Raw genomic sequence first — 26,761 nt, 5'->3', positions numbered from 1 at the left:
AAAAAAAATATGTCTTTTATTTATTAATTTTTTTTTTGTAGATTCATCTGAGGTTGAATTCACTATCAACCAATGCAGATTTAGGTTAGTGATCGATTATACATAGAGAGTAAATTGTAAATAATGACTTTGACCCCTTCAGGAGTTTGATATGAGTATGACCAAAATCCAAAATCAAGCTAAACCCAAAATTGGGATTATGTTAATTGATATTACAAACATACAACGAGACAGCAACGTTGTTGAAGAACCAGTCCGAAACAATTATTATTGACTCAGCACAGTATGCATCCATACATATATATATATATATATATACACACGCGCGCGCGGGGGCGGCAGCTGGTGGCGGCTATGGTGTTAAATTTTAAATTCACACTATATTACTTCTGACAGCACATATTAATAATAATATACAACACACAACAATTAAGTTTAGCATGTGACATACTCTTATACAACACAAATACTGAACAATAAATAGTGTAAGACTGATTCAGCTGTAAAATTTGAGGTTAAAAGCGAATCAGCTGCTATTAATTATGAGTTAGGATTAAACAGGATTCTAACAAACCCTTAATCCGACAAACAATTTCTAAAGATGTAAACTTTTCAGTCTTCTGAGCCAAAGACATTCGGCAATTCGATCAAAACAACTGTAATTAAAACTAACAAGAACTAGGCACAAGGCAATAATTGTTGAAATAAAAAACAGACTATACCAAGACAGGTAACAAAGCCACGAATTCGACGAGCCCCGTAGAGATTATGGTTTTCAGGATTAGTACCAGTTTCGCTTTCATTCCGCGTCCGCAACCTGTAATTTCCAGCACTTGGGATCGTCGGAATCAGCCTGTCGACAGAAAAGAACGACGCGAATTCTTCAGACAAAGAACAGCGAGCGTAATAACAAGTTTGGCGAACCCCGGAACTACCTGAAAGACTTTGTCTCTCCACTGGAAAGCGCAGCCTCGCGCATCCAAATGTCTGAACAGAAGCTGCGGTAATAACGACTTAAACGATGCGTGAAGCTTCACTTTCGTCAGTCCACCGCACGCCAGAAGTGCAGCCGCCAGCCCGCCAGGAGACAACCCGTTGAGGTGGAGGACTGTCAGGCTCTGTAGGCACCCGATACTTGCGAGTGACAAAAGCCCGACGTCCGTCACCGACGTGTAGGACAAATTAATCTGCATCGGTAAATAAGAATACGTCATATCGTTTTGTTTTTCCCCGTTTTGACGAATAACCAGCGAACAATACCTGCTTGAGATTCTGACAAAAATGAGCTAGCGGGATCATTCCGGTATCATCGATATTGAGACATTTTTTTATGTCCAGCTTCGAAAGTTGCTTGCATCCGACAGCGATAGCTGTTATGCCCAACGATGTAATCATACTACATCCTCGACTCTCCAGCGTGTTCAATTTTGAGCATTTCGACAGCGACATCATCGAACGATCGGATATCAGTTTACAATAGGCTATGTTGATCATTTCAAGGCCCGGGCAGCCCGTAGCGATGGCTAAAATACTTTCGTCGGTAATCCCCGCCGATCTGAAAGAAACGACGGATTATATTCTACGTAACGATACGACCGATGAGAACAAGAATCGCGATTTTTCTAACCTGTACAAGTCCACTTCCTTGAGCTTCGAACAGCCTGCGCCGATATGGGCAAGTCCCTCGTCGGTTATGTTCAAGCAGATTCCCAGCTTCAAGATCGAGAGTTTTGAGCACCTCGAGATAGATTTCAGGCCTGTATATAAATTACATAAGAATAACGATCATTTCTCCGCCGTAAACAAAATTCAACAATTCACCTTCGTCGTCGACTTCATTATCGGTAAGGTCGAGCTCCTCGAGAAACTCGCATCGCTGCCCGATCAACACAAACGCTTCGGCAACAATTGAGGTGCACAGCTCCATCTTGAGGGATGTCAGGAAGGTACAAGAATTCGTAATATGGGCAAGCGAAACGTGTGTGATTTTGCGGCAGCAAGTGATGTCGAGTTTTCTCAAGTCTTTGTGTTTCGTAACAATGGAAGAGAGTCCTTCGTCGGTCACGCCGATACACTTGCTTAAGCTCAGTTCGTTTAACGATACGCACCAGTTTCCGATTGCTTTCAGGCCCGAACAAGTGACCTGACAGTCGTCTAGTTTGATCGATCTTAACATGGAGAGCTTTCGCAGACTGTCGACAAGGGCAAGATCCACCTGAAATTTGCAAGACAAATTATTTAGAATGGAAAATATAATTGCTAGAGGATGAGGATAAGTCGCAGAGACTTACACGAGCACCGTATGATAAAATGATTTTCCGGAGGCATCGCACTGCACCGGTTAGGGAAGACAAGCCCACATGACTTACATTCTGACAGCTCGACATATCAAGTGTCTGAAAAATGACACCAAACATTTTGTAACCTCGATGTAATAAACGATTAAACTCTAACGCATATAAATCCAAACAAGCAATTTTTTTTTGAAGAAGAAAAAAATTAGAACCTCCAAGGATTTGCATCCCGGATTGAGAGCAGCAAGGCCGTCGTCATCGATACCAAAACACCCTTCCAGAACCAAATCTTCAAGGCATTGTAGCTCCAAGATTTGTGATATGCATTTATTGGTTATCTGAACAACACAAAACAATGAGAATAGACGACATCGAAAGATACTAAACGCAAAGGAAAGAAACTACACAATATTATATATATTATTGTGACGGATTAGGATTAATGATCGAATAATAAACAGAAAATATAAAAATACACAAATTTATGTGGTTCACCAGCAACCGGTTGGCTATATCCACAGACAGAAATGGAGAAAAAATTTATTCAATACGAATCCAAAAGTCAAATACTGCGTACAATTGGACCGGGGGGGCATTCTGTGCCCCCGGACCCCCTTGACCCCCCAACTCGCTGACTGGGCAGCGAGACCCCATGAAAGCTCAACGAAATGGCATACTAGATTCATGCACATCAATATATATATTGTCGAAGCTACTTCGGAAACCATCATTCTAACATTAAAAACATCATAAATCAGACAACTTATTGAGGTTCCACGCTCCTCAATACAAGCACGAACGGACAGTCGAAAATCAATCGAGCACGTCGAATCGAAGGCATGAACTAGCAGTATGCAGAATATGCTAATAACACTAAATCAATCTATAAAAAAGCAAACAATGCATCTTTCAGAAATTAATGCTTCTCTTACAATCCACAAATCTTCATTAACTCATGTCATTACTCCCTAACAAACAAAAGCCTGTAATTATTGCCAGACATGTTCCAGCTCTTGAGCATTTCTTAAGCAAAAAGACACGATCAAACAAAGCCATCAGATCATCAACTAAACCAGCAAGAATTGAAGAAACATAAGAACAAAAACAAATCACAAACAAATGCAGAAGGATGAAGAATCTAATCCAGAGGAGAAGATTTAGATTTTCTTACAGGCAGATAAGAGAGATCCAGAGATCGAAGCTCCTTGCATTTAACAGCGATTAAGCCAACCCCCAAATCGCCGACACCCAAACACCATTTCAAGCTAAGCAATCTCAGCTTCCTACACCCCACAGCGATTCGACCTATCCCAATGTCTGTAATCGATTTACACCTCACCAGCCGCAGCCTCTCCAAGTTCTTAGCCTCGCCCACGGCTGCCGCTGCCAAATCCCTAAGATCCGTAGCGTTCGACAGATCAATCTCCACCAAATTGCCGCAGTTCATCACCAGATTCGACAGCCCCGAATGAGTGAAAAACTTAGACCTCGATAGATTAATCGACTGCAAGGCTCCGCCGCAGCCGCTCGAGATAATGCCGAGCGAAGCGTCGGTGATTCGCGGGCACAGCGAGAGATCGAGATTCGAGACATACGGATATCTGGTGAGAACTTTCTTCAAGTGCTCCGAGCGCAGAGGTTTCAGGAACTTCCTGTGACGAGACTCGTGAGAGTGGAAGGATTTGCAAACGAGGGAGAAGGATTTTTTATCCAGAGGATTCTCGTTTAAGAAATCGAGGATTATGAAAACTATCTCCTCCGAGAGAAGATCGAAGCGGCTGAAACCTCGGTCGGATTCACCGTCCGATTTCTGCTGCTTCATTGCAATTTGCAACTATACCTCAGATCTTCGCAGCTGAATCCACAAATCCTGATTCAAATCAAAGCGAGCTTCACATTGAACCCTAATTTTCGTAGCCACATTAAAATCGTGAGCTGGGAGAAAAGCTGGAGGCAGGTGGGGAAGGTGCAGAGGAAATGAAGATGCCCTTAAATACATACATATATATATAGAGAGAGAAAGTTGAGAAGGTTGTTTTGCAAGATATAGAAATACCCGTCAACAGAAAAGCACTGTCGACGATTCTGAGCAGTTGAGGAAGATACAGCGCATGTGAAATTACAAGAAAGCCCTCGTCGAATCATCTCCACCCCCACAAGTTAGGCCATCTCCCTACATGAGAGAGAAGGGGTACGGAAAAGGACAGAAAAGGATGGGGGAAGAGAGAGAGGAGGGCAAAAGGGTAAAAGAGGAAGAGGGGGTGGGGGGGTGGGTCGATAAGCAAGACTGGATTCACTCGGGGGAGAAACATTTGAGGAAGGACATATTCTCTCTCTCAAGTACAAACACAACTTTTTTATTAATATCATATTCTCGTTGGTTTTTTCTCTTACAAATCAAAAATCAGACGAAAAAGATGCCTTCTTTTTTTTCTTAATATCATATATATATATTTATTAGAGAGAGAGAGAGTAGTGGATAGTGAAGATAGGGCCGTACTTATTAGGACCGGCCAGCGAAGATATAATCAGTACACACCTTACCCTGATAAGAACTCCCACGTCCATTCCTACACTCACCTCCACCCACCTCCCACCACCCCACAATAACTACATACATCTGTATGTATATATATACGCAAAGAGTGTGTTATATATATATATATATATTATTTATTATTGTTGATTAAATTTTTCAACTATAAAAAATAAAATTTAAAAATAGAAATTATGTGCGAATTTAATAAAATAAATGTCTAAGATTAATAATCTCTAAACAATACATAAATAAATTAGAAAAATAAATACTACAAACTGAAAAAGTAAATGATGATCCTCAAAAGAAATTCCAGTGAATTTAATGTCGATTGAAGATGATTTTTCCCGTTGCGAACCCCCTCTTCAAATATTCCCTAAATAAACGTTTTGGAACCGTCGTCTGTTCGGTTACAGCAACTGCCGTCAACTGCCCGCTAATTCCTTGACGCATGTTTTACGTGTTTCACCAACCGTTCCCATCAGTTACAAAACCTAATTGTTTCGACCGACCGCCTCCTGGCACCTTACCTCCTTAAATGGACGGCTGGTCTCAAACGACCACTCAAACGCCCAGCAAATTTTAGACGGATTGCAGACCGACCGACTGCCTTGAGAAACCCTTAATCAACTAATGGATCTAACGACGGGCCCACATCTCCTCTTAGTCCCTTTTTCTGACGGATCATACATCACCATCCGACTAAGAAATCGTTTGGCCCATCCACCGACTGAACTTACCGAATAATCCAACGATTGACCAACCGACCAATCCAGATACTAACTGGTCGCTAGACCAAACGACTATCAGTTGCCCACTCGAGCGACCACCATTCAGTCCCTTCAAAACAGCTGAATAGCCATTCGTCCAGATGATTCACTGGTCGCCCAACCAAGCAACCAACCGACGCCCTTTCAAGCGACTGAACTACTGTTTGACCAAATGACCAGCCAATCGACTAAGCGATTAATCACGTCGCTTAGTTAAGCGACCAATTAACAAACCTTTCATTTCGTCCGACCTCTTTTTGACCAATCTCCGCATCGACCGTCTTATCCTTTTTCATCCGACTTCCTCTTTTAACTAACCTCAGTATCGGCCGTCTTATCCTTCTTCGCCCGACTTCCTCTTTTGACCGACCTCCGTATCGGCCGTCTCATCCTTTTTCTTTGCCCGATCTTATCCTGTCCAACCTTCGTGTATGCCGATACTTTTTCTTTGCCCGACCTTATCCTTTCCGACCTCCATGTCTGCCGATACTTTCTTTGCCCGCCCTTATCCTGTCCGACCTCCGTGTCTGCCGATACTTCTTCTTTGTCCGACTTTATCATGTCCGACCTCCGTGTCTGTCGATACTTCTTCTTTGTCCGACTTTATCCCGTCCGACCTCCGTGTCTGCCGATACTTCTTCTTTGCCCGACTTTATCATGTCCGACCTCCGTGTCTGCCATCTCATCTTTCTTCGCCCGACCTCATCTTGTGCGACCTCCGTACAAGGCCCTTTGGACTATACATCAATCTAATTTATAAGTTCAATACATTATTATTATTATTATTATTATTATTATTATTATTATTATTTGTAGTTAACAATTATTATTATTATTTTATAAAATATTAAATTAAAATATTTAAATTATCATTTCAATTTTAAATTAAAACTAAACAAACTTAAAAATTATATATTAATTTATTAAAAGAAATTAAAAATGTAAAGGTTCCAATGTTGACGGCCTAATGTTTAGTTAGCATATATAAAATAGATAAGACAACACATATTTATCTATATAATTTTCATATTTGTAAATGTGTCAAGTGCATATATATATATATATATATAATACACTAGTATATTATTAATTATAAAAATTGTGATATTAATTTAATTTTATATTTTAAATAATAAATTTGTATGAAGATAATAAAAATAAATTTATATAAATAATAAACTATAAATAAAAATTACTGTAATTAAATAAGATTGAAAAATATTTTATTAGTGAAAATAAGAATAACATGTACAATAATAATGGAGTATTAGAACATTAAAAATTAAATAAAATAATAAATACATACATAATAAGAATGAAAAAAGAAATTATATTAGTAAAAAATAAGAATAATATAATATAATAATTTTAAAAAATACATATACAATAACAATGAAGTATTAGAAATTATTTTCGAAACTAAATAAATTTGTAAATAAATATAATAATAATAATAATAATCGATTAGTAGAAAATTAAAATTAATTTAATAATATTATTATATATAATAAAATAAAATAAATAATCTTTCTACTTCTCTTTTTTCTCTTGTATTTTTTTTTCTCATTCTTTCTTTCTCTTTTTTTTAGACTTTTTTTTTGCATTATAGTATGGATAAAAAAAATTAATTAGTAAAAATTTTCATATAATAAAGTTTAAATTGATAAGTCGAAAAAAATAAATTTACTACAAAATTTTCACTATATAAAGAAGGATAATAAATTATATGCATAAATAATAGTTTATAAAAGAGATAATAATATTTTTTTATATGAAAAATCTTTAACTCCCTTTAAACTATAATTTCTATGATTTTTCATAAATTTAACAAAATTATTTTGTATTCACATACTTTTTTACTTTTTTTTGTAATCTCACAAATTATGATGTTGAATTTCCCCGTCTAAATTAGCGTAATGCTCAAAGTTGAAGACAATATAATAATTGAAAATTATACCGAATATTAATAAAATATATGTATATGTAATTATATATATATAATGATTGAATTTTAATAACAAAAATATACAAAAAAAAGAGGTTAGGATAATTATATACATAGATATGCACATTATATATACAATTATATAGAATGTGATTGGTAAATTGATTTGATTAGTTATGATTTAAAAATATTCATGAGATATTATTTGATGAGTTTGTTATCATTCCCTAGAATATATGTGAAATTTTTAATTATATCCATGTGTTCAGCTATTTTGTTAATTTTAGAAATATAATTTGCAAATAATCAAAAGAAAAAGTAAAATTAGTTTAAAAATAACATAAAATTTCAAATTTATCCACAAAAAAAAAAAGTAAAATTATTTTTTAAAAAAAAATTCAAAATTACGAGAGTGCACCAATTGAAGTGTCTTGTGTTATATATTGAGGTGTGTTTGTTTGGGGGTTTGGATTTTTGAGTTGGGATTTTATTAGTAAAAATTTTGAATTTAAATAGTTATATCATAGTATATAAATAGGTGTTGATTTGATATTTTGAATGTAAAATTGATTTTTTAGTATAATATAAAAAATAAAAAGCAGGTGTTTAATTTAATATTTTTTGAGAAAAAAAAAAGATAGAATAGTGGATTTAAAATCCAATTCTCCAGACAAACACACCCATATAATATATGAATATATGATATATTTACTAAAGTGAAATCAATAATATGTTTTTAAGAAATGTTTTGTGTTAATTTACGTGTTTTATTTATATTATATTAATCTAAATCACATATATATATATATTTTTATTAAATTTTAAAATTTATTTATTTATTTTTTATGCAAAAATTAAAAAATAATACTCTTTCGCCCCAAATAAAGTGTATTATTTTAATTTCAACGGGAAAATTTAGATGAGTAAAATAAAATAAAAATGATGTGATGTGGTGATAAATAAACGTATATTTATTTTATATTTAAGTGATGTGATTTAATAAAATACAATTAATTATTTTTATTTTAAAAATATTACAGCATATATATATAATGCGTATCAAAATAAAAAAAAATACAGTATTAAAGGATATAAGAAGAATAGTTAAAAATAATGTAAAAAAAATAATTATTCTTATTTTATTTATAAAAGTAATACTCTATGTCACTTTTTTGAAAAATAATTACACACTTTAATTTTATTTTAAATTTTTTAATTTTTTAATTTTAATTAAACTAATTAGTTATCTTAATTTTAATTTATAATTATTTATATTATAAAATAATTATTTTCACTAATATATTTTTAATTATCTATTAATTATCTACTAATTGTCTACAGTGTGGCAATCACAGACGGAGGGAGTCATATGCTAATAGTGTGGCCCTATTAACATTATACCAGATTTTATACCTCTATTATAGCACCTACATGAGCAGAGCTGGCGAATTTAGCAACTTGGGTGGTGCACCTTACAGACTTATTTTAATCCTATTGTCAAAATAAATCAATTATTCCGTACACGTCGCGTTTGCGCTACGGAACTATACAATCAATTATTCCCAACTCGGCTTTCACTTTCTGTGCTTCTGTATTGCTATAAATTTAATACTATAATCAATTTCCAATCAAAGATTTGATTTTTGATCATAAACCCACCTTTTGGATAAGAATGACCTGACAGAGAGAGAGAGAGAGAGAGAGAGAGAGAGAGAGGTTTGACCTTAATAGGGATTTTGAAGTAGTACTATATAGTACCACCACCATAGTCATAGAAGACTCTACACTACAGATGACATAAGAATATATATATATATCAGTCAGTCCACGCCATAAACATTCACAGAAAGTGAGGGCAGGCCACCATTGAAGACTAAATGAACACTTGTTTAATGGAGGAGATTAGACTAATTGGTACCTGCCTACACCAGCAATAAAGTACACTAGTCAAGCACTGATTTGAACCACCCGTACTGACAACAACTATGGATTCTTTGATTGTGTATTCAATAGGAAAGTTAACATGTAATACAATATATATCTATATACCTTCAGATTGATTATAAACGCCTTTTCATCACCACCCAAAGAACAATCAGCAATTCGAATTCCCCCAACAAAACTGTTTCAATTCAATCAAGAACATACACATGAACCCACATTGGGAAAGGGAGGGGGTGCACTAAAAGACTTTCCTTACATGGCACAGAAAATCTTCAAGCACGGCAGCAATGAATTGGGAGTTTTTGGTTTACAGATACACATAATCTTCACATCCGGCTTTGGAATCCTGCAAAACATATACCTTTAGTGGTGATACTGAAAAGGGACAGTAAAGCCGACATTCGGCTAGCATCTTGAATTAGAAAAAGCGACCAGCTTGTTCCATGCTTTAATTCAAACTATGCAAGAAAATGATGCTCACAACTCTGTCACTATCCATTCCCTTCAAAGGTTCAAGATCAAAACTGCCTGGTCCAAGACTTCCTTATAAATCACCTACTCATTAAATAAATGAAATTGACATACAAGCAGGATTAACAAATGTGAAATTCATAGCTCATATTGAGGCAGGCTCAACTAGATATTTCCTACTCAAGCTGATGCAATGCTGAAAAATTGTATCGATGGAACAGTGGGAATCATAGGAAGTGTGTGAGGTCAGGGAGTGGTATTAAACAACACAAGTGAAGTGTACTATACTGTTTGAAGTTCAATAATTGAGCGGATACTCAGAAAATTACATGATAAAAAATGTGTGCCATTATGGCAGTACTCATTCTTTTGTAAGTTGTAACAGCTTAAAGCATAAAACATTCCTGTTGAGAAGTTTAACAAAAGGGGCACTTAAATTCCTTTTCACTAGAGACTAGAGCTGGGTAGAATTAAAAACTTGAAGGATTCGACAATTTATAAATTCAAATTCAATGATTAACATTCATGCTTCTTTTTACATTCAAACACTAGTAGGACAGTAATATCAATGCATTATCTAGGATAATGGAGGGCTTGCAGTTTTACTCCCCAATTCTCCAATTGAACTGCTTTCACTATTAGTGGCAGCAAAAAAAATAAGGGGTTGGGTGTTGAACAGGGGTTCTTAGTATACAACTCTATCTATAAGAATCAAAACAACCTGATTCAACCTAAAGCAAAATCTGTAGACATCAACAAGAAGAAGCACATAAACAATCAATTAAAATGACTATGGGATGATTTGATAACTGAATCAAGAAGCTAATATATTCTGAGATTCAACAAAGAATGGATCTACACATCAACACTAACATGTGAAGTGAACATAAATTTATAAAGCACAAAAGCTAACAAAAAGACTATGTAAACAACAATTAGGAAATTCAGCCCACCTCTTTGCGAAAAAAATTATCAAGAATCACTGACAATCTCATCCGTATCCGAATCACTCGCATTGTAACCTACAACAGTCACAAATTAAATGAGCGATCTGAAACAACGAACAGCTGTGTAAGGCAAGTAAAAAAGGAACCGAGCGCTCACCTGGACGTTTATGGCTAACTTTCCAAGATGAAGACCTCATCCTCGAAGCCCTTGAAATCCATAATTTTCCCTAGATTCTCAAAGCCAACAGTAACTTCAGAAATTGGCAAAAGCTATCAGGCAATTTAATAACAAAATCACAGGAACTTTCCAACTAAATCAAGCAGCGATCGATGAAAGACATTAATCCACCCATCGAGAATCTAAAAAGAAGACTAAATCCCAGAGAGAAATTGAATGGACCTTGTCAGCGTCTTTGGGAACACCATACCCGCTATAGTACATCTGGCCCACAAGCACCTGCATGTTGACGTCACCAGCTTTCGCCTCCTTGAGCGTGTCCTGAAACCACCGCTCCGAGCAATCCAAAACCACCGCCGAAAGAGGCACTCTCCGCTGCTGCTCCGCCATATCTCCGGCTTCCTCCGCCTGCGCCGTCGCCTTCTTCCTCTTCGCTTTGTTAGTATTATCGCTGTCGTTATCCTTCAACTCCCGCCTCTTTCTTCCCATACCGCAGCTCCTGGTTAAATAATTATACTTCCTTTCTTTTCGTGGAGCTTATCAGTAGCTGCAGGGACGTGTAAATTTCGCATCAAAAATAAATAATCAAATTGGGAGATTTTGGTAGGGTTTCTGAAACTGAAACAGGAATTGCTCTCCAGTTGTATCAGGCTGTCAATTGTCAATGGTGACATAGACGACGTCGTATCGTAGCAGCCGTTTTTGAATACCACGGATTCAAATTTGGGCCAAATTGGGCTTCTTGGTCAGCCCAATTGGGATATCCAGATCAGGCCCGCAATAAATTTTTTAAAATTATTTAAATAAAAAAAATAATAAAATTGGATAAATAAATCAATTGATAACATATGGAAATGTTCACTTTCAATGAATTGTGTCTTCCCACTGTCTAAAAATACATCATACGAAGATACATGGAAAATGCAAAGTATACTCCAATAACAAAGCCAACAGAGTATGTTTGTACATGTATAATTTGTAGAATCAGCTGCAATATATATAGAGATTCATGTATATATATACCATCAAAACATTTACACACAACGTTAAAAGTATATTGATATATATATATAGCTCCACCAGCTTTACTCGTCCCGGAATCGAAGATTATACATGCTTACATTTTGTTGCAGACTCCCGGCTAGCGCCTGTGGCAGAACTGTAGAGCAATATATAACCATCTAATATTTCCTATGAATCACTCCAACTATCATCATCATCTTCGTCGCTGCCAGCAATTGCCTGCAATAAACACCAGTTCCATAATTACATTTGATCCGAGTGATGGAAAACATACATGGTAAGGTTGCGAAAGCCCTTTACGGAAAAAAAATTGTGACCTGGCGCATAGCGTTTGCTTTCTCCAAAATCGCAGCAACATTAAGATTGGCTGCAGGAGCACGATTTAGAATGCTAGGTCTTGATGATGTCGTTGTTCGTTTCAGGTTGAATGACTGACAAAGTGGAAATGCTTGTGAGTTTGACAAAAGTAGTGTGTATGCATATAACAAATCTATATCTGGAAAAAATCTTACCTTGGTCCTAATTTGCTCGAGGAATGAATTTTGGTCATCTAGCTTGGGTACCTCAGGGATGACTCGATCTCCAACTTTCCTTAGCTGCAGAGCAGTATTAAATGGTGGGTTCAGCATTTCAGGATATTGGTACCATCTCTAAAAGGGAGTGGCCATAGATACTTACTTTACTCTTATCGAGAACAGATTTGTCTTCAACAAGTGGATTGTGGGGAAGGAGCTGTTTCACTCTACGGCTGACATTTGCTGCTTCATTTTCCTCGGATTCAGGCATGGATTCACTTGCTGGAGTCGGCATAACACCATGCTGCTTTTCTTCCATCTTTGGTGTAAGATCAGTGCTTTCGGGCGTACCATTGGTCCTAATTTGCTCCGAGATTGGGTTTTCATCTCTGTTAAGTAGTTGAGTCTCTTTTGCCGCAACTTCCTGTAGCAGCAGATGAGTAAAAAACAGTGCAAATTATATGACACGAAATGTTAGCAATGCCTTGAATTTTCAAATCAAGGAACAAAAGACAAACGTGAATCTTATCAATAGCAGCAGCATCTTTGATGGAAGGATTAGAAGTATGGGGTAGTTTCTCTGCATGACTCTCAATAGCTACATCTTCTGCTGGTGGCATATATTCATTCTCTGGAGTCAGCATAACAAGCTGCAGCTGTGTGCTGTTTGTCAATGGCGGATGATCAAGTGTTATCTTCTTATCTCCACTCCTTGTTTGCTCTTCCTCTACTTGAGAAGCACCCTCATTCGGAACATTCTTTGGCTGCATAATGGTGTAAGATTATGTATAGTTAACAGCCCAGTGAAGGTATTCATTGTCATGATCAATGATACTTACTTGGCTGTCATCAAGAGTAGAATCTTCAACAAGAGTGGCACCAGGCTGGGCCAGTTCTTTAATATGAACCTCATCAAAAGTAGCATCTTCAACAAGAGCAACACCAGGTTGTGCCAGTTTCTCTGTATGAGACTCATCCTGAGTAGCATCTTCAACATGGGTAGCGGGTAGGGCAAGTTTTTCCGTATGATTCTCATGACGAGTAGCATCTTCAACAAGGGCAGCACTAGGTTGGGCCACTTCCTCCATATGAATCTTATCACAAGAAGCGTCTTCAACAATGGCAGCACCAGGTTGGGCCAGGTTCGCCATACAACTCTCATCATGAGTAACATCATCAACAAGGGCAGCACCAGGTGGGGACAGTTTCTCCATAACAGTCTCATCAAGAGTAGCATCTTCAATAAGAGCAGCACCAGGTGGGGACAGTTTCTCCATAACAGTCTCATCAAGAGTAGCATCTTCAATAAGAGCAGCACCAGGTGGGGACAGTTTCTCCATAACAGTCTCATCAAGAGTAGCATCTTCAATAAGAGCAGCACCAGGTTGGGCTAGTTTCTCCATATGATTCTCATCACGAGCAGCATCTTCAACAACGGTAGTATCGGATTGGGTCAGTTCCTCCATAAGGCTCTCATCAAGTTTAACATCTTCAACAAGGGCAGTACCAGGTTGGGTCGGTTTCTCATCAAGGGTAGTATCTTCAACAGGAGCAGCACCAGGTTGGGTCAGCTTCTCTGCATGTCTTCCATATGCAACCCCATCTTCAGACTGAGAAATAGATTCACTCTCTACAGTTGGCATAACAAACTGCTCCTGCTTGCCTTCGATCTTTGGTGAAAGGTCAATTTCCTCATGCACATCATTGCGCCTCATTGGCTCCAAGAGCAGATCTCGTTCATCAATAGCCTGCAACTGAGGCCTATCTTGATCGGTAACTTCCTGCTGCTGCAGAGTGGTATAAATTTGTCAATAACAAACAAACCAGGGCACTAATTGCACATACATTAAATGAGGAACTGATGATACTTACTTCACTCTTATCAAGAGCAGTAACATCTTCAACAAGGGGATGGTGAGGATGAGGCACTTCCTCTGTGGAACTGTGAGGTAAAACTCCATCTTCATCCACCAGTGGCGACGGCTCACTCTCACGATTAGGCATAACAAGCAGCGGCTTGCTTTCTATATTTAACGGGAGGTCACTTGTCTCACAATCATCTTCTGATTCTAAATTAGAACAGCTATTCTCACCCCCCTCATTTTCTGGTGCAGCCTTGGTTACAGTTTCAACTGAAGAGAGTTGACTTGCTTCATGTGAAGAGCCAACATCACCACATGTCAACCGTGATTTAGTACTAACATCATCAGTGGATGCAATCAACAGAGAGGTAAATTCTGGCAATAACTCAACTTTCTTCAGCTCAACCTCTGTAGAAGACATCGTGTGTTCAAGTTTTCCGGTCCTCCACTGCATTGGAGGAAGAGGTGGCAAGGGAGGTGAGTCAGCCAGATTAACCTGAATTGCTTCACATAATGTGCTATCTGGAGTTAAGTTGGAATCACAAGAATCATCAGGGTATTCAGATACAGTAATGCCACTAATGCTTGGTATATGAGGCTTTGAATCTGAATTTGGACCTAATGAAGATGGTAAGGCAGAAACATTGGATCCTTTGTGACCTTCATCTTTCCCATGTAATCCTGTAAGACTGTTATTTTTCTTGTCAAGTTCATTCAGACCTGAGTTCTCGAGACAATGAATATGCTCTTCTACCAATTCTTGAAGACCGTCACTTAAAGGGGGATCACCTGCTACAGGATTTTTTGAAACTTGCTCGGTAGAAGCCCAATCTATAATATTTGATTTCTCTCCCTCTGAATGAGACCCACCAAACTCTACAAGATCTGCATTTAGCGATTTCTTGTCCACAGAGTCACATAGTTCGGCAACTTCCTTGCCCACTGAACTTGTGAGCAATATGATGTCGTCCACTACTAAGGGGTCTGATTCTCCTGCAGGTTCTTCAAAATTTTCAAGCATATGATATGAATTTACCCGAGTTTCTTTGTGGTTGGGGATTACAAGATTTTCAGGCACTGTTTTCTGATGCTCAGGAATAATATCTTCCCCAGTGGAATCATCATGGCGCAGCTGCAAGCAATCAGGGGTTATCTCCAAGTGCGGCAATATCAAAGATTCGGAGCTAGTCTGATTCTTGGTGGACGTAGCAGAGACATTTTCTTCAGCATCTGACATTTGAGCATGGAGTGATGATGTTTCATCAGATGTCTTCTCAGGAGATGCCACCACATTACCAGATAAATAATCATAAGCATCAACAGGAACATTTGAATCCTCCATACCTTGCTTGTAGGTTACATTTTCTTTTAGGGAAACCACTGGCATCGTGTTATTAATATCATGTGCTGTATCTGGATAAACAGACGAAAAATCCTCATGCAATCTTGAAAACTCATCATTTGATGTACTTGTAATTAGGTTTTTAGAAGACCCAAATTGCCGGCTGCCAACAGTGCGCCGAGAACGATCTTTGAACTTATTTGGCCTGGAAGCCCTCTTATCTACCAAATTCGCATCCTTGTTATCTGATTCATCCTCATGATTTACTTCAGAATCGGAAACATAGGGATGGCACGGTACATCTATGACCATATTTGGCTCCTTATCATTATCATCCAAGGAAAGGGCTGTCCCAGGTTGCCGTAACATATGTTTTGTCACAACTCCAGGATCAGAATAAGATGAAGATGATATCGATTCGTTCCTGCACAACCTAGAAGATGCCTGCTCTGAGTCAGATGCTCGGCTGTTGGTTGAATTTGTTCTTGTGTGTGTACTATTGGAAACCACTGGCTGTAAATAATGATCCATTGGAACTTCACTGGCACCTTTGTGTAAAGAAGATGCACTGCCTATCTCAATCTCAGGATTATCAGCAGATGGGAATCCTTTGGAAGATTTTTCCAGGTGTGAATCTTCAGCAGATGTACTCGGAGAATCAGAACAAGAGAAACTAGAGATTTCTTTTCTCTCATCAGACATCATTGAATCTCCAGTAGATCGAGAATCTGATGACCTATAAGTAATAACTGCTTTATTTGCATCAGAAAGCTGCTGATGACCTCTTATAGGCGGAGAGACAAAATCACTGTTTATTCTCAGCTTTGGTTCAGTATCCATATCAGACTCAATAGTTAAAGGAGCATCCACAAAATTTTCTGCATCGCTGGAAAGGCCATCAGATTCATATCCAGTAACCTTGTGTTCCCTACGGCTTTCTGCATCTACAGCTATAACTTTTTCACTAGGCACCTTATCAAGAATGGATGAGGAGATGCCATTACTTGAAATTCCATCATCAGCAGAAACCTCACTGCGATCATAGATGGAAAGAGTCATCCCAATTTCCTCTCTATCTGGAGATGGGAGGCTTATTTTTCTTCCATCAGCATCTCTGTCAGTATTTAATGTTCTGACCTCAAGGGCGTCAAGCCCAGATCCATCCTGAATATTCCTAGCCAGCATTAGAGATGGCAATGCATTTTCATTGACTTCATGGAGTAAATCATGATCTGGGGAAGAAGTCTTGAGTAACTTTTCCATGTAGCTTTTGCCAGTTTTTGAGTCAAAAGGAAATCCATTCAGCTTCCTCTTTAATTTCACACGACGTGAAGTGTTGCTAACACCAGATTCAGCACGCTCCACTGACAAAAGCTCATGGAGTCTGTAATGGATATAAGTGTTATTAAATAAACAATTTTCATCTTCAAGATAACTGAAAAGAGAATGTATGCCAGATATATAATAGATGTCTCACTTGGTACTAGATGCTGGTATAGTTTCAGGGGTTTCGCCGTTTCTCCAGCGTGACCCTTTCTTCTGTGAATACAGAATAAAAGATGAGATGCCAGGGCAGGAACGAATTAATTGGAAGATCAAGTGGCTACCAAAAAGATGATAATTATCATAGAAATGAAGATAGATTTCTGATTGTTCAATTGGAAAATGAAGCCTAAACATGACATGGCCACTAAAACAAGGATTAGACATTGTTTATAAGACAAGTGATGAAATTAACAGCTGATGCATTCATTTAAGTAAGAAAAACTATTTGAAGAATATAAATGTCACACTATTGAGAGGTAGAGTAGGCATGATATCTTATATGTGACATTCCGATTTTGTAATGAAACACATAAAGACACTGCTCTCTTGCTATGCCCAAAAACTTAATTGACTAAAGAGAAATACCTTTCGTCTAAGAATCTTCTTTTCCCTCTGGACATCAGAGCTAGACATTCTAGATATGTCTACCTTGAAAAATGAAGGATCTGTATAGCGTTTTAGACATGCTCCAGCGCCTGCAACATCAAACCTAAATTGAAGACTATTTCAGATACGAATTCAGAGCAAGATGGACAGGTTGACCAAAATGAGAAAATCAGATCATACTTGTCTAGAAGGAATAACCGAGGGGGAGCCCTGCATTCTTCATAGGAATCCATTACAAATCGAGGTAAATCTCCCTGTGTGACAAGATTCTCATCCACCCGTAGATTAGAACGCCAATCAATACCTGTAACACAAAGTTTCATCAAGATTATAACAAGATCTTACAGGCAGCTTCTTGCATATCTGACTCAAGCTTCAGCCAAATGAAAATTCATGTTACTTACAGAATGAAAGGTCCAGTGATTGCTAAATAATGCAATTAAAAGATAAGCAGGCCTAACCGTCATTGTAGAAAAAAGAGGAATGATCTCTCTGGGATAAAAATGCCCTCTCTATGGAAGGAACATCCGTCTCAAGCTGTTGAACCCGAACCATTAAGCTATGCCCTCTTGCAGCAGTTGACATCACCTCCTCATGTAAATTATGAAATATCTCCCCAGCAAACCTTCAGTATTTATATGTATATAAGCACTCTACAAAGTTAGTTGAATTAATTATTTCAGAAGAAATTAAGAGGAAAATTTTCTCAAACATTATTGGGTGTTGGAAGTTACACGACTTCAGTGGCAATGCACCAGCCAGACAATAGCACAAAAGAAACATTAAACCTTCATAGAGTTTCTCCGAGTTGATCAAGTGGATGGAACGATAAATACCAATATATAGTGTCCAGTAATGACGAGAAAAGAGAAGGAACATAACTCAAGTATATTCAATTGCATTTAAACTAGTGCGCTACATCTTAAGAGCATCACTAATATATACAGTTATCACCTCAATATAAGCATGCATGAGCATGTGCATCTCGTGGAAGCAGAAAATATCCTTGTACGAATGCCAAGACAATGGCATGGAAGAAACATTTAGTTAATTCAAATCACATGTTTTGACCATGAAAATTCATCATCACCGAATCATGCATGAATTGCTGAAAATTTTCCAGAATAGAATCTACTCATCGGGACAACAAAAGGTAATTACATTTCTCCAGGTTAAACTTACAGGGGTGAAACAAAATGAAAGAACTACTTCAAGCTATAAAAAATGGCTAAAATGCTCAACCCAAAAGCTTCTCAAGATGGAAAACAAGTAGTACAAACATCAGTATGACAATCCCTCAAAGCACTGCTCTCCCAAAGTTAAATTATAATCAAGAGTACAATACATTGTAACAAATTGAAAGGTGCAGTTCTGCTTAATCGTTGTACCTTTAACATCAATAAAAAAATTAAAAATTAAAAAAACCTAATTTCCTCAAAATTCAGTGATGAACTTGAGATTATATAATAAACAACCAGAAAACAATATCACCAATTAAGGATGGAAAATTCAACAAATATCTAACTCTGGCGGTGTCCAATTATCAATTATCACATCAAATATTTAACTAAAACGTTCAAGCGCTCAATTCCAGAATAGCCAGTTCTTCCCCACAATTCATCCAAACACAAAAACTTCAAAAATCAACCAAAAAGTAAAAAAGAGAATTCAAAACTAAAAACTCACTCGGCGAGGTCTCCAAGCTGGCGAAGTACTCCAACTAAGCCAGCCATGGCCACGCCTTCAAGCAAAGCCTCTGGATCATCCTTATCGGCAGCTCGATACAGTTCCGGATCGGCTAAACTATACTCGTTCCTTATCTGGTATCGCATCATCGGCATTCTTTTCTAGTCCACCCAAATGAACCCTAGCCGAAATTCATTAATTTCCAAGCAAAGCACCCAAAAACAACTGAGCTTAAAGCACTGGAGAAAACGGAAACCCCGCTGGATATGCCCAAAGTGGTGGAGGTAATGAAGCAAAAGTATCACATAACACCGGATCTACACTTTGAGGCAATTTTTACAACAACATTCAGTTTGGTCGGAACTGAATATTCCGATTATCAATTGGCTGCCACACCGCTATTTCTTCGAACGATTTCGGCCGTATCACTGCAAAATCACCACAAGCAGACGTTGTGAAGTGAAAATTTCCTCGATGATCAGCAAGGTCATGGAAATGGGTGAGCAGATTGAGAACGACTCGAGAAGACGAGAAAAGGAGTCAATTGTGGGTCGATATCCTTTGAAATGTATGAACTCTCAATTTTACTGTTCTTTTTTAAGTGTGTTAATAATGCCAATAATAGGGGTTTAACATTGGATTTGTTTCCTTCTCGTTTTATTTATTTATATTTTGTAATTTATATACTAATAAAATTTAAATTTAATATTTTTATTATACTTTTTTTTTTCGAATTACTTTATAATTTTTATATGTAATTAATAATATTAATAATTTTAAATAAAAATATATATACAATTAGAAAATTAAAATATATATTTAAATATTTTAAATATATATAATATAAGTATCATTATATATAAAATAAGATTTTTATAAATAACAAAAAAAATTATTTATTTATTTATAGTTAATATAATTAATTTTATAAATGATGTATAATTTTAAATATTAATAATTAATTTATTTTTTTAAAAAAAAATAAAAATAAATGAGTTTTTAATTAAATTAATTTATATTTATTAAATATATTTTAATTTAATAAATTTTATCAAAATACAAATAGTGATTATTACTTGACAGGCAAAAATATGAAAAAATAAGTATCATTCTTTAAAAGTAAATTTTTATGTTTCCAGCAAATACACCATTCATTATTGGGCCAAAGTGTCAAAATCTAGGCTGTATTTTTTAGGTTTTTTAAATAAATGTGCTAAGTAAGAGTTTTTTTTAAAAAATAGATCTTAAAGTAATTTTCAAAACTATTTAATTTTGATAAATTGAGGAGTTTCCATAACTCTTTGGTTGTAGATTTAAAGAGTTATGAGAACTTTTTTTTGTAATAAATTATTTAATAATTTTTAAAAACATTATAAGAAGTTTTGAAAACTCCTTAAATTTACGAACAAAAGAATTTTAAGAACTTTTTTTAATTATATATATTATAATATTTTCTTTTATATTTACTTTTTTTGTTGTTATATTTAATATTAAAAATATTCTTATATTTGTATAATTTTTCAGTACAATTGTCATTTTATTGGCATTAGAAAACATTAATTAAAGTATTTTTGCATTTTTTTTTAAATTTGTACTATATTTTGATATAATAATTAATATTCAAATATACACAAAAAAAAATAAAAAATAAAAAATAAATTGGACCTTTGGAGCAAGATGGAAGTAGTATAACTTTTCTTTTGTTCATTATCTTCTTCCTAATGTAATTTAAGATACGTTTCTTTTCTTTTCTTTATTTTTTTTTATTTTTTAATCTAAAACATAATTTTATATTTGTTGATATTTTATTGCTATATTAAAAAATATTTTACACATTTATAACAATTTTGATTTTTTATTTTTTAAAATTTTTGGATTATATTGATAGTTTTAATGTAGATTTTATAAATTTTTTAGTTTTAAAAAAATTTTGTGTGTTCTTTAATGAATATAATATTAATAATTAATTATTTTTTTATTTCTATTTTTTAATAATTTTTATAAAAGAAAACCATAATAAAAAAATTTACAAAATTATATTTTATCTCATATTATTTTTAACCATAAAAATTATAAATATAAATATATCATAGAGTTTTAAGCTAAATAGAAAAAATTCAAAATTTCAAAAACATAAAATAAAAATATAATAGTAATAATATTGCAGATCATATATCTTTTATATATATATACTAACATAATATTTGTATAGATATAATAATGACTCTTTTATATTTTTTTTATTACTACAAAGTAGAAATAATGTAAGATAAAATATAATTTTACTAATAATTTTTATTATGACTAACTTTTAAATAAAAATTACTCTATTTGTCCATTTAATAAATTTATATTTATCTGTGATGTTATTGTGCTTAATGTTAAAAATATTTTTATATAATAATAATTTTTATTATACAAATATCATTATATTTGTTTTATAGAATAAATATTTTGTTTTTTTTTTATCTTGATTTGTACTACTTTTGAATATAATAATGTAGTACTACTTCTTAATATAATAATTAATATACAAAAAATAAATGTCAACTTATTGAGTGGACGAAAATGGGGAACAAAAGAAAATTTTTATTAAAAAATAAGAAAAAATAAATAAATTAATATGTATATGGTGTGTTCAGTTATGAGATTATACCCCAAATTTACTATTTATTAAATTTTTTTCTCCAAAAATAGCAAATAAATACATATTTTTTATATTATACTATAAATTAAATTTATATTTAAAACATCATATCAATACATATTTATACCACATCATACAATTATTCCAACTCAAAATTTTTACTATTCAAATCTCAACTCAAAATTCAAACTATCAAACAAACACACTCATAGTTAAAAAGAAGTTCTCAAAACTCATTTGTCCTAAATTTAAAAAGTTCTGAGAACTCCTTAAAATGTTGTTAGAAATTATTAAATAATGTACTACAAAAAGGAGTTTTCAGAACTCCTTAAATTTACGGTAACTCTTTAATTTGTCAAAATTAAATAGTTTTGAGAACTATTTTCAAATCAAGTCTGACTTAGGATATTTATTTAAAAAATCCGTATTTAGTTTTGGTACGTTTGTGTTGTGGGTTTGGAAATTGACTATTGAGTTTTAAATAGTGAATTTTTAAAATTAAATATTTATTTAATATGATATTTATATATAATTTAATTTATATTTTTATATTAAAAATAAAAATATTTATGTTGACGCATTTTAAAGTTTTAATATTATTTATTCATAATAAACCTTTTAAATAAAAATATCATGTTTATGATCTATATTATTACAAAACTCCAAAATTTCGATAATTTCTTTATAAATGGAGCTATTTTTTTTAAAAAAAAATATGAACAATAAAAATTTAGATTAAATCTTACAACAAAAAATATATATACTAATTTTAGTCGAATGTTTTAATAAATATACTATCTCCGTCCATTTTAAAAATTAATTATTATATCAAAACGTAAGTATAAATAAAGGAAAAAATACAAAATTCTTTCTATTAGTGATTTATAATACAACATTTGTGAAAAAAAAAAATATACAAATATAATAATATTTTTAATAAAAAAACACACCCATAACATACTTTTAAAATATGAAGGAAGGGGTATTATTTATTATTGAATGTCCCAACAAAAAAAACAAACAAAAAAAAAGGACATTGAATTTATTATGTATTTAATGGTCATCAATTCAATTCTATAGGATATTCTCCTATGCAATTCATTTAAATAAATAAATAAATAATTTATACCAGCACCAATTTATTGAAACCTTTTATTTTAGTAACTAACATCGCCCCACGTATAAATTTATAATATTATATTAGTGCTTCACATAAGTTTATTGTCTTAATATTATAAATTCAAATAATAATAGCACGAATCAATGTACTGTTATATGTGATTTTATCAACATAAAATAATAATAATATTTCAGCAGTGTTGTTTTTTAATAATAATATTTTAAATTTAAATAATTATTTGATATTATATAAATTGTTATTGGTGTAATTTTTAAATATAACATCAATTTTAAGTGTAATATAATATATAAAAAAATTATTTAATTTGATATTTTATAAATAAAAAAAAATTATACAAACAAACAAAAGATATATGTATTTGACAAAATATTATGTATGAATTGTATTATTATTTTTTTTTTGTTGGTTTTGGAATTGATTTTGTGTTTTTAAATTAACTAAAAATTTGAATTAAAATAATACTATTTGATGTTATATCAATAAATATAATGTAATACTATTTTAAAATGTATTTTAGCTTTTAGTATAATAATAATTTTAAAAAAAATGATTTCATATTTTTAGAAAAAAATTTACTTACTATTTGGACTCTGCGATTTTCCGAAAAAAAAAAAAAAAATTTCTTCTCACAAAACATCATATCAAATATTATTTTAATACCAAACTCAAACCAAAATTTTACCAAATCTATCAAAGAAACATATAAATTTAAAACTAATAACACAAAAATAGGCAAAGTAATTGAAAATAAAATATCATTGAGGCGAGTTAGGTCATGCCATCAATGTTCCCCCCGAAATTGGGTGTTATATATACACACACTAAAATAAATGTTTAACATCGTATTTGTATGAAAAATAATAATAATTTGATATAATATTTTGGAATAAATGTTGTGAATTATCTTGTTCAATACTAATACTCTTGTCACTCCAATTTGTTGTCATTTTCATTTAAAAATATTTATTTTGGTTTATAGTAAAAGTAATTATATATAAATATCAAAGTACCTATTATTTTTAAAAATATATTTTTTTTTTTTATTTTTAAAAACAAAAATATCAAAATTATTTTACACATTCTCACTAATTAATAAAATATTATTATTTTAAATTTATTATATTTATATATTTCACTAGCATAAAGAGAGTATAACTATTTTATTTTATTTTATTTTATTTTTTTACTTTCAAAACTTTTCCACGTATGTCTTATAAGTATATAAAGTTAAATGTTAACTTATAAGTGATCAAGGGGTGACATATCCTGAGAGTTAGGTCCTGATTCGATAATATATTTTTTTATATAAAATTTACATATAATAAAAAAAAAATTAAAATCAAACATTTATTACATAAAAGTCAAAATAATCTTACGAAATATAATAATAATAATAATAATAGGTTATGGGTGTCACGCTTACCCTAGGACACCTACCACTGTATTATTGAACAATATTTGCTATATTATATAGTTAATTAATATATACGTAGTCAAATTATTGTGGTAAGTATTTGGTACAATTACTTAATTATTATCCAAATTCAATTATCAATTATTGGCATTCGAATGTCTTTAGTTTACAAAAATGGTAACAATGCTAACAATATACAAATGTTTGTACAAATTATACAAAAGTTAGATCAAATTATGGTAGATCGTATATGTTTGATATTTAACTTACTCGGATTTTGGATTTTAGTTTGAATATTATGCACATTTAACTTGAATTTTGGTTTGGATAATGCAAATATATCCTGTTTGATCACTTATTTGAACTATTCATCATAAATATTATTAAAAAAATATAATATAAATACAATATACAATATATATTTAAAAAATTAATAATTTAATATAAATATTATTTTTTATATTACTAGTACAATTCTCTATATATAAATAATTTTAAATTTTATGTAAATAAGTATTAAATTTAAGTAGGCAAGGGATTTGTTTTGGTTCTGATTTTGAAATATTTTAATTGATATAGTATTATAAATTATTAAATGATGGTAAATTTAAACTAAATATATAATATATAAAAAAGACTTAGTTAAGATTATTTTAATGCAGCCATTCAAACCATTGGGCATAGGTAAATGAATAATAGATAAAATGAATTTAATAGAAAATAATAATTGGTTACTCTGTCCAATAAGACAAAAAATTCAATTGATGGTTATAAAAGAATGAAACGATCTGAATGAATTGAAGAAATTGTGAATTCGGATATAAAAGAAAAATAATTTTAGTGAGTGAGAATATATTGATAAATAATGTTGGTGATATTTGTTTTTTTTTTTTTTCTTCTTTTGTTTGATAATAAACTAGATATGATTTTGGTAAAATTCGAATAGACTAATTTTAAAGAAAATTGTCAAAAATAAATAAAAAAAATTACAAATAAACACACTCCATATTTCTTATAATTTTATTTTATTTCATATGTACTCAAAGAGAAATGAAATGAATGAATAACAAAATAATTATATCTATCTACTCTTATTTTTTATGTACTAAACCCATATTTAGATTTGATCGTAATTTACTTAAAGTGCATTAAGAAGAAAAAAATAAAATAAAATATAAAATAATAGGACCTTTTAATAATTGGCAAAAATAAAAAATTAAAGTCTGAGCGTTACATGAAGCAAAAGCCCAAGTGAAGGCCCACTGGCCCAGAAATAATCGAGAGGCCTGATGGTGGGTGATTCAAAATTCCCAACATTTCTTTTCTTTTGATTTTCCTCTGATTTATTTTCAAAATATAGAGGCAAGACTATACTTCTTTTATTTTATTTTTTATAGTTGGAGAACTCAGATTTGAACAATTCTTACTGCCAATATTTTTATGCTGATTGATTGCGTTAAAAAAATATATAATCCCTCGTTCCTTTCAGAACTATAGTTATTTATAAAAATTAGATGGACAAAAATAGTAAATATAACTATTTTATTGAAACGGAGAGAATATATTTTTATGTTATTAAATTCTTTAACCACTCCGCAAAGTAACTTTGACTTCGATTCCAACGAACTAAAATTCAATTGAATTTTTAAACGATACACCTATTTATACAAAAATTTGTTGTTTACATATAACTAATATATTATATTTCCTCCGGCCGTAAATGTATTCGTTTACTTTTATATGTATATTTTAAAATATTAATATTTTATAGGTGTAAAGTACTATTAGTACAATGAAATGATAAATAATACCGCTCTTCCCTTCCCGTCCAAAAGAATTGTCTTGTTTTTTTATTTTCATCCGTTTCAAAACAATTATCTCGTTTCTTTATTTAATAATTGTGGTATCTACTTTATAACAAAATTATTCAATATTTTTTCAAACTACTTCTAATTATTACTCTAATCTACTTTTAAAAATCCTTAAAAAAGTAAAAGTATTTTGGTCTTTTACATTTTACTTTATACTCACTTTCAATTAACTACTATTATTTCTTAATTCCGTTGCCAACATCTAATAACACGTCTCTTTTGGGATGGAGGAAGTATATTTTA

The 26,761-nt window shown here is 32.8% G+C and overlaps 3 protein-coding genes across 6 annotated transcripts; all 3 read right to left on the bottom strand.

Moving 5' to 3' along the window:
• Positions 1–481: 481 nt before the first annotated feature.
• On the bottom strand, positions 482–4,509 carry LOC127250905 (F-box/LRR-repeat protein 3). The gene is made up of 8 exons (XM_051274379.1): positions 3,466–4,509; positions 2,507–2,632; positions 2,292–2,396; positions 1,822–2,215; positions 1,628–1,757; positions 1,261–1,555; positions 936–1,187; positions 482–853 (listed from the first exon to the last, which is right to left on the bottom strand). The coding sequence occupies exons 1-8, from the start codon at positions 4,114–4,116 to the stop codon at positions 800–802; spliced, it is 2,007 nt and encodes a 668-aa protein (XP_051130336.1). The 5' UTR covers positions 4,117–4,509; the 3' UTR covers positions 482–799.
• Positions 4,510–9,571: 5,062 nt separating this feature from the next.
• On the bottom strand, positions 9,572–11,753 carry LOC127251111 (uncharacterized). 2 transcript variants are annotated; one of them, XR_007838836.1, is made up of 5 exons: positions 11,308–11,753; positions 11,065–11,134; positions 10,914–10,982; positions 9,971–10,044; positions 9,572–9,835 (listed from the first exon to the last, which is right to left on the bottom strand). XR_007838836.1 is itself a non-coding variant. In XM_051274695.1 (4 exons), the coding sequence occupies exons 1-3, from the start codon at positions 11,572–11,574 to the stop codon at positions 10,933–10,935; spliced, it is 387 nt and encodes a 128-aa protein (XP_051130652.1). In that variant the 5' UTR covers positions 11,575–11,752; the 3' UTR covers positions 9,572–9,835; positions 10,914–10,932. The 2 variants fall into 2 exon arrangements, 1 of the variants encoding a protein (XP_051130652.1); XM_051274695.1 differs by lacking the exon at positions 9,971–10,044 and having other exon boundaries at positions 11,308–11,752.
• A 170-nt stretch (positions 11,754–11,923) lies between these two features.
• LOC127250869 (protein SCAR2-like) lies at positions 11,924–20,023 on the bottom strand. 3 transcript variants are annotated; one of them, XM_051274312.1, is made up of 13 exons: positions 19,446–20,023; positions 18,221–18,384; positions 17,940–18,063; positions 17,739–17,862; positions 17,305–17,366; positions 15,830–17,211; positions 14,496–15,715; positions 13,463–14,410; positions 13,142–13,387; positions 12,787–13,047; positions 12,621–12,704; positions 12,426–12,539; positions 11,924–12,327 (listed from the first exon to the last, which is right to left on the bottom strand). In XM_051274312.1, the coding sequence occupies exons 1-13, from the start codon at positions 19,598–19,600 to the stop codon at positions 12,277–12,279; spliced, it is 4,935 nt and encodes a 1,644-aa protein (XP_051130269.1). In that variant the 5' UTR covers positions 19,601–20,023; the 3' UTR covers positions 11,924–12,276. The 3 variants fall into 3 exon arrangements, with proteins under 3 accessions (XP_051130269.1, XP_051130268.1, XP_051130270.1); XM_051274311.1 differs by having other exon boundaries at positions 14,496–17,211; XM_051274313.1 differs by lacking the exons at positions 18,221–18,384; positions 19,446–20,023 and having other exon boundaries at positions 14,496–17,211; positions 17,739–17,848; positions 17,940–18,056.
• Between the last annotated feature and the right edge of the window lie 6,738 nt (positions 20,024–26,761).

Source organism: Andrographis paniculata, unplaced genomic scaffold (assembly GCF_009805555.1).
Source record: "Andrographis paniculata isolate CXL003 unplaced genomic scaffold, ASM980555v1 Contig38END, whole genome shotgun sequence".
Lineage (NCBI taxonomy): Eukaryota > Viridiplantae > Streptophyta > Magnoliopsida > Lamiales > Acanthaceae > Andrographis > Andrographis paniculata.
The sequence above is the reverse complement of the archived record's forward strand: the minus strand, read 5'-3'. Positions and strand labels throughout refer to the sequence as shown.

Coding starts and splice junctions, on each gene's coding strand:
- LOC127250905 (XM_051274379.1), bottom strand. CDS start 4,116: ATGAAGCAGCAGAAATCGGACGGTGAATCCGACCGAGGTTTCAGCCGC. Junction 2,397..2,506: donor CGGGATGCAAATCCTTGGAG/GTTCTAATTTTT, acceptor GTCATTTTTCAG/ACACTTGATATGTCGAGCTG. Junction 854..935: donor GGAGAGACAAAGTCTTTCAG/GTAGTTCCGGGG, acceptor TTCTGTCGACAG/GCTGATTCCGACGATCCCAA.
- LOC127251111 (XM_051274695.1), bottom strand. CDS start 11,574: ATGGGAAGAAAGAGGCGGGAGTTGAAGGATAACGACAGCGATAATACT. Junction 11,135..11,307: donor TTCCCAAAGACGCTGACAAG/GTCCATTCAATT, acceptor TTGAGAATCTAG/GGAAAATTATGGATTTCAAG. Junction 10,983..11,064: donor AGTTAGCCATAAACGTCCAG/GTGAGCGCTCGG, acceptor TGACTGTTGTAG/GTTACAATGCGAGTGATTCG.
- LOC127250869 (XM_051274311.1), bottom strand. CDS start 19,600: ATGCCGATGATGCGATACCAGATAAGGAACGAGTATAGTTTAGCCGAT. Junction 17,212..17,304: donor ATACCAGCATCTAGTACCAA/GTGAGACATCTA, acceptor TATCCATTACAG/ACTCCATGAGCTTTTGTCAG. Junction 12,705..12,786: donor CTGTTCTCGATAAGAGTAAA/GTAAGTATCTAT, acceptor ACTGCTCTGCAG/CTAAGGAAAGTTGGAGATCG.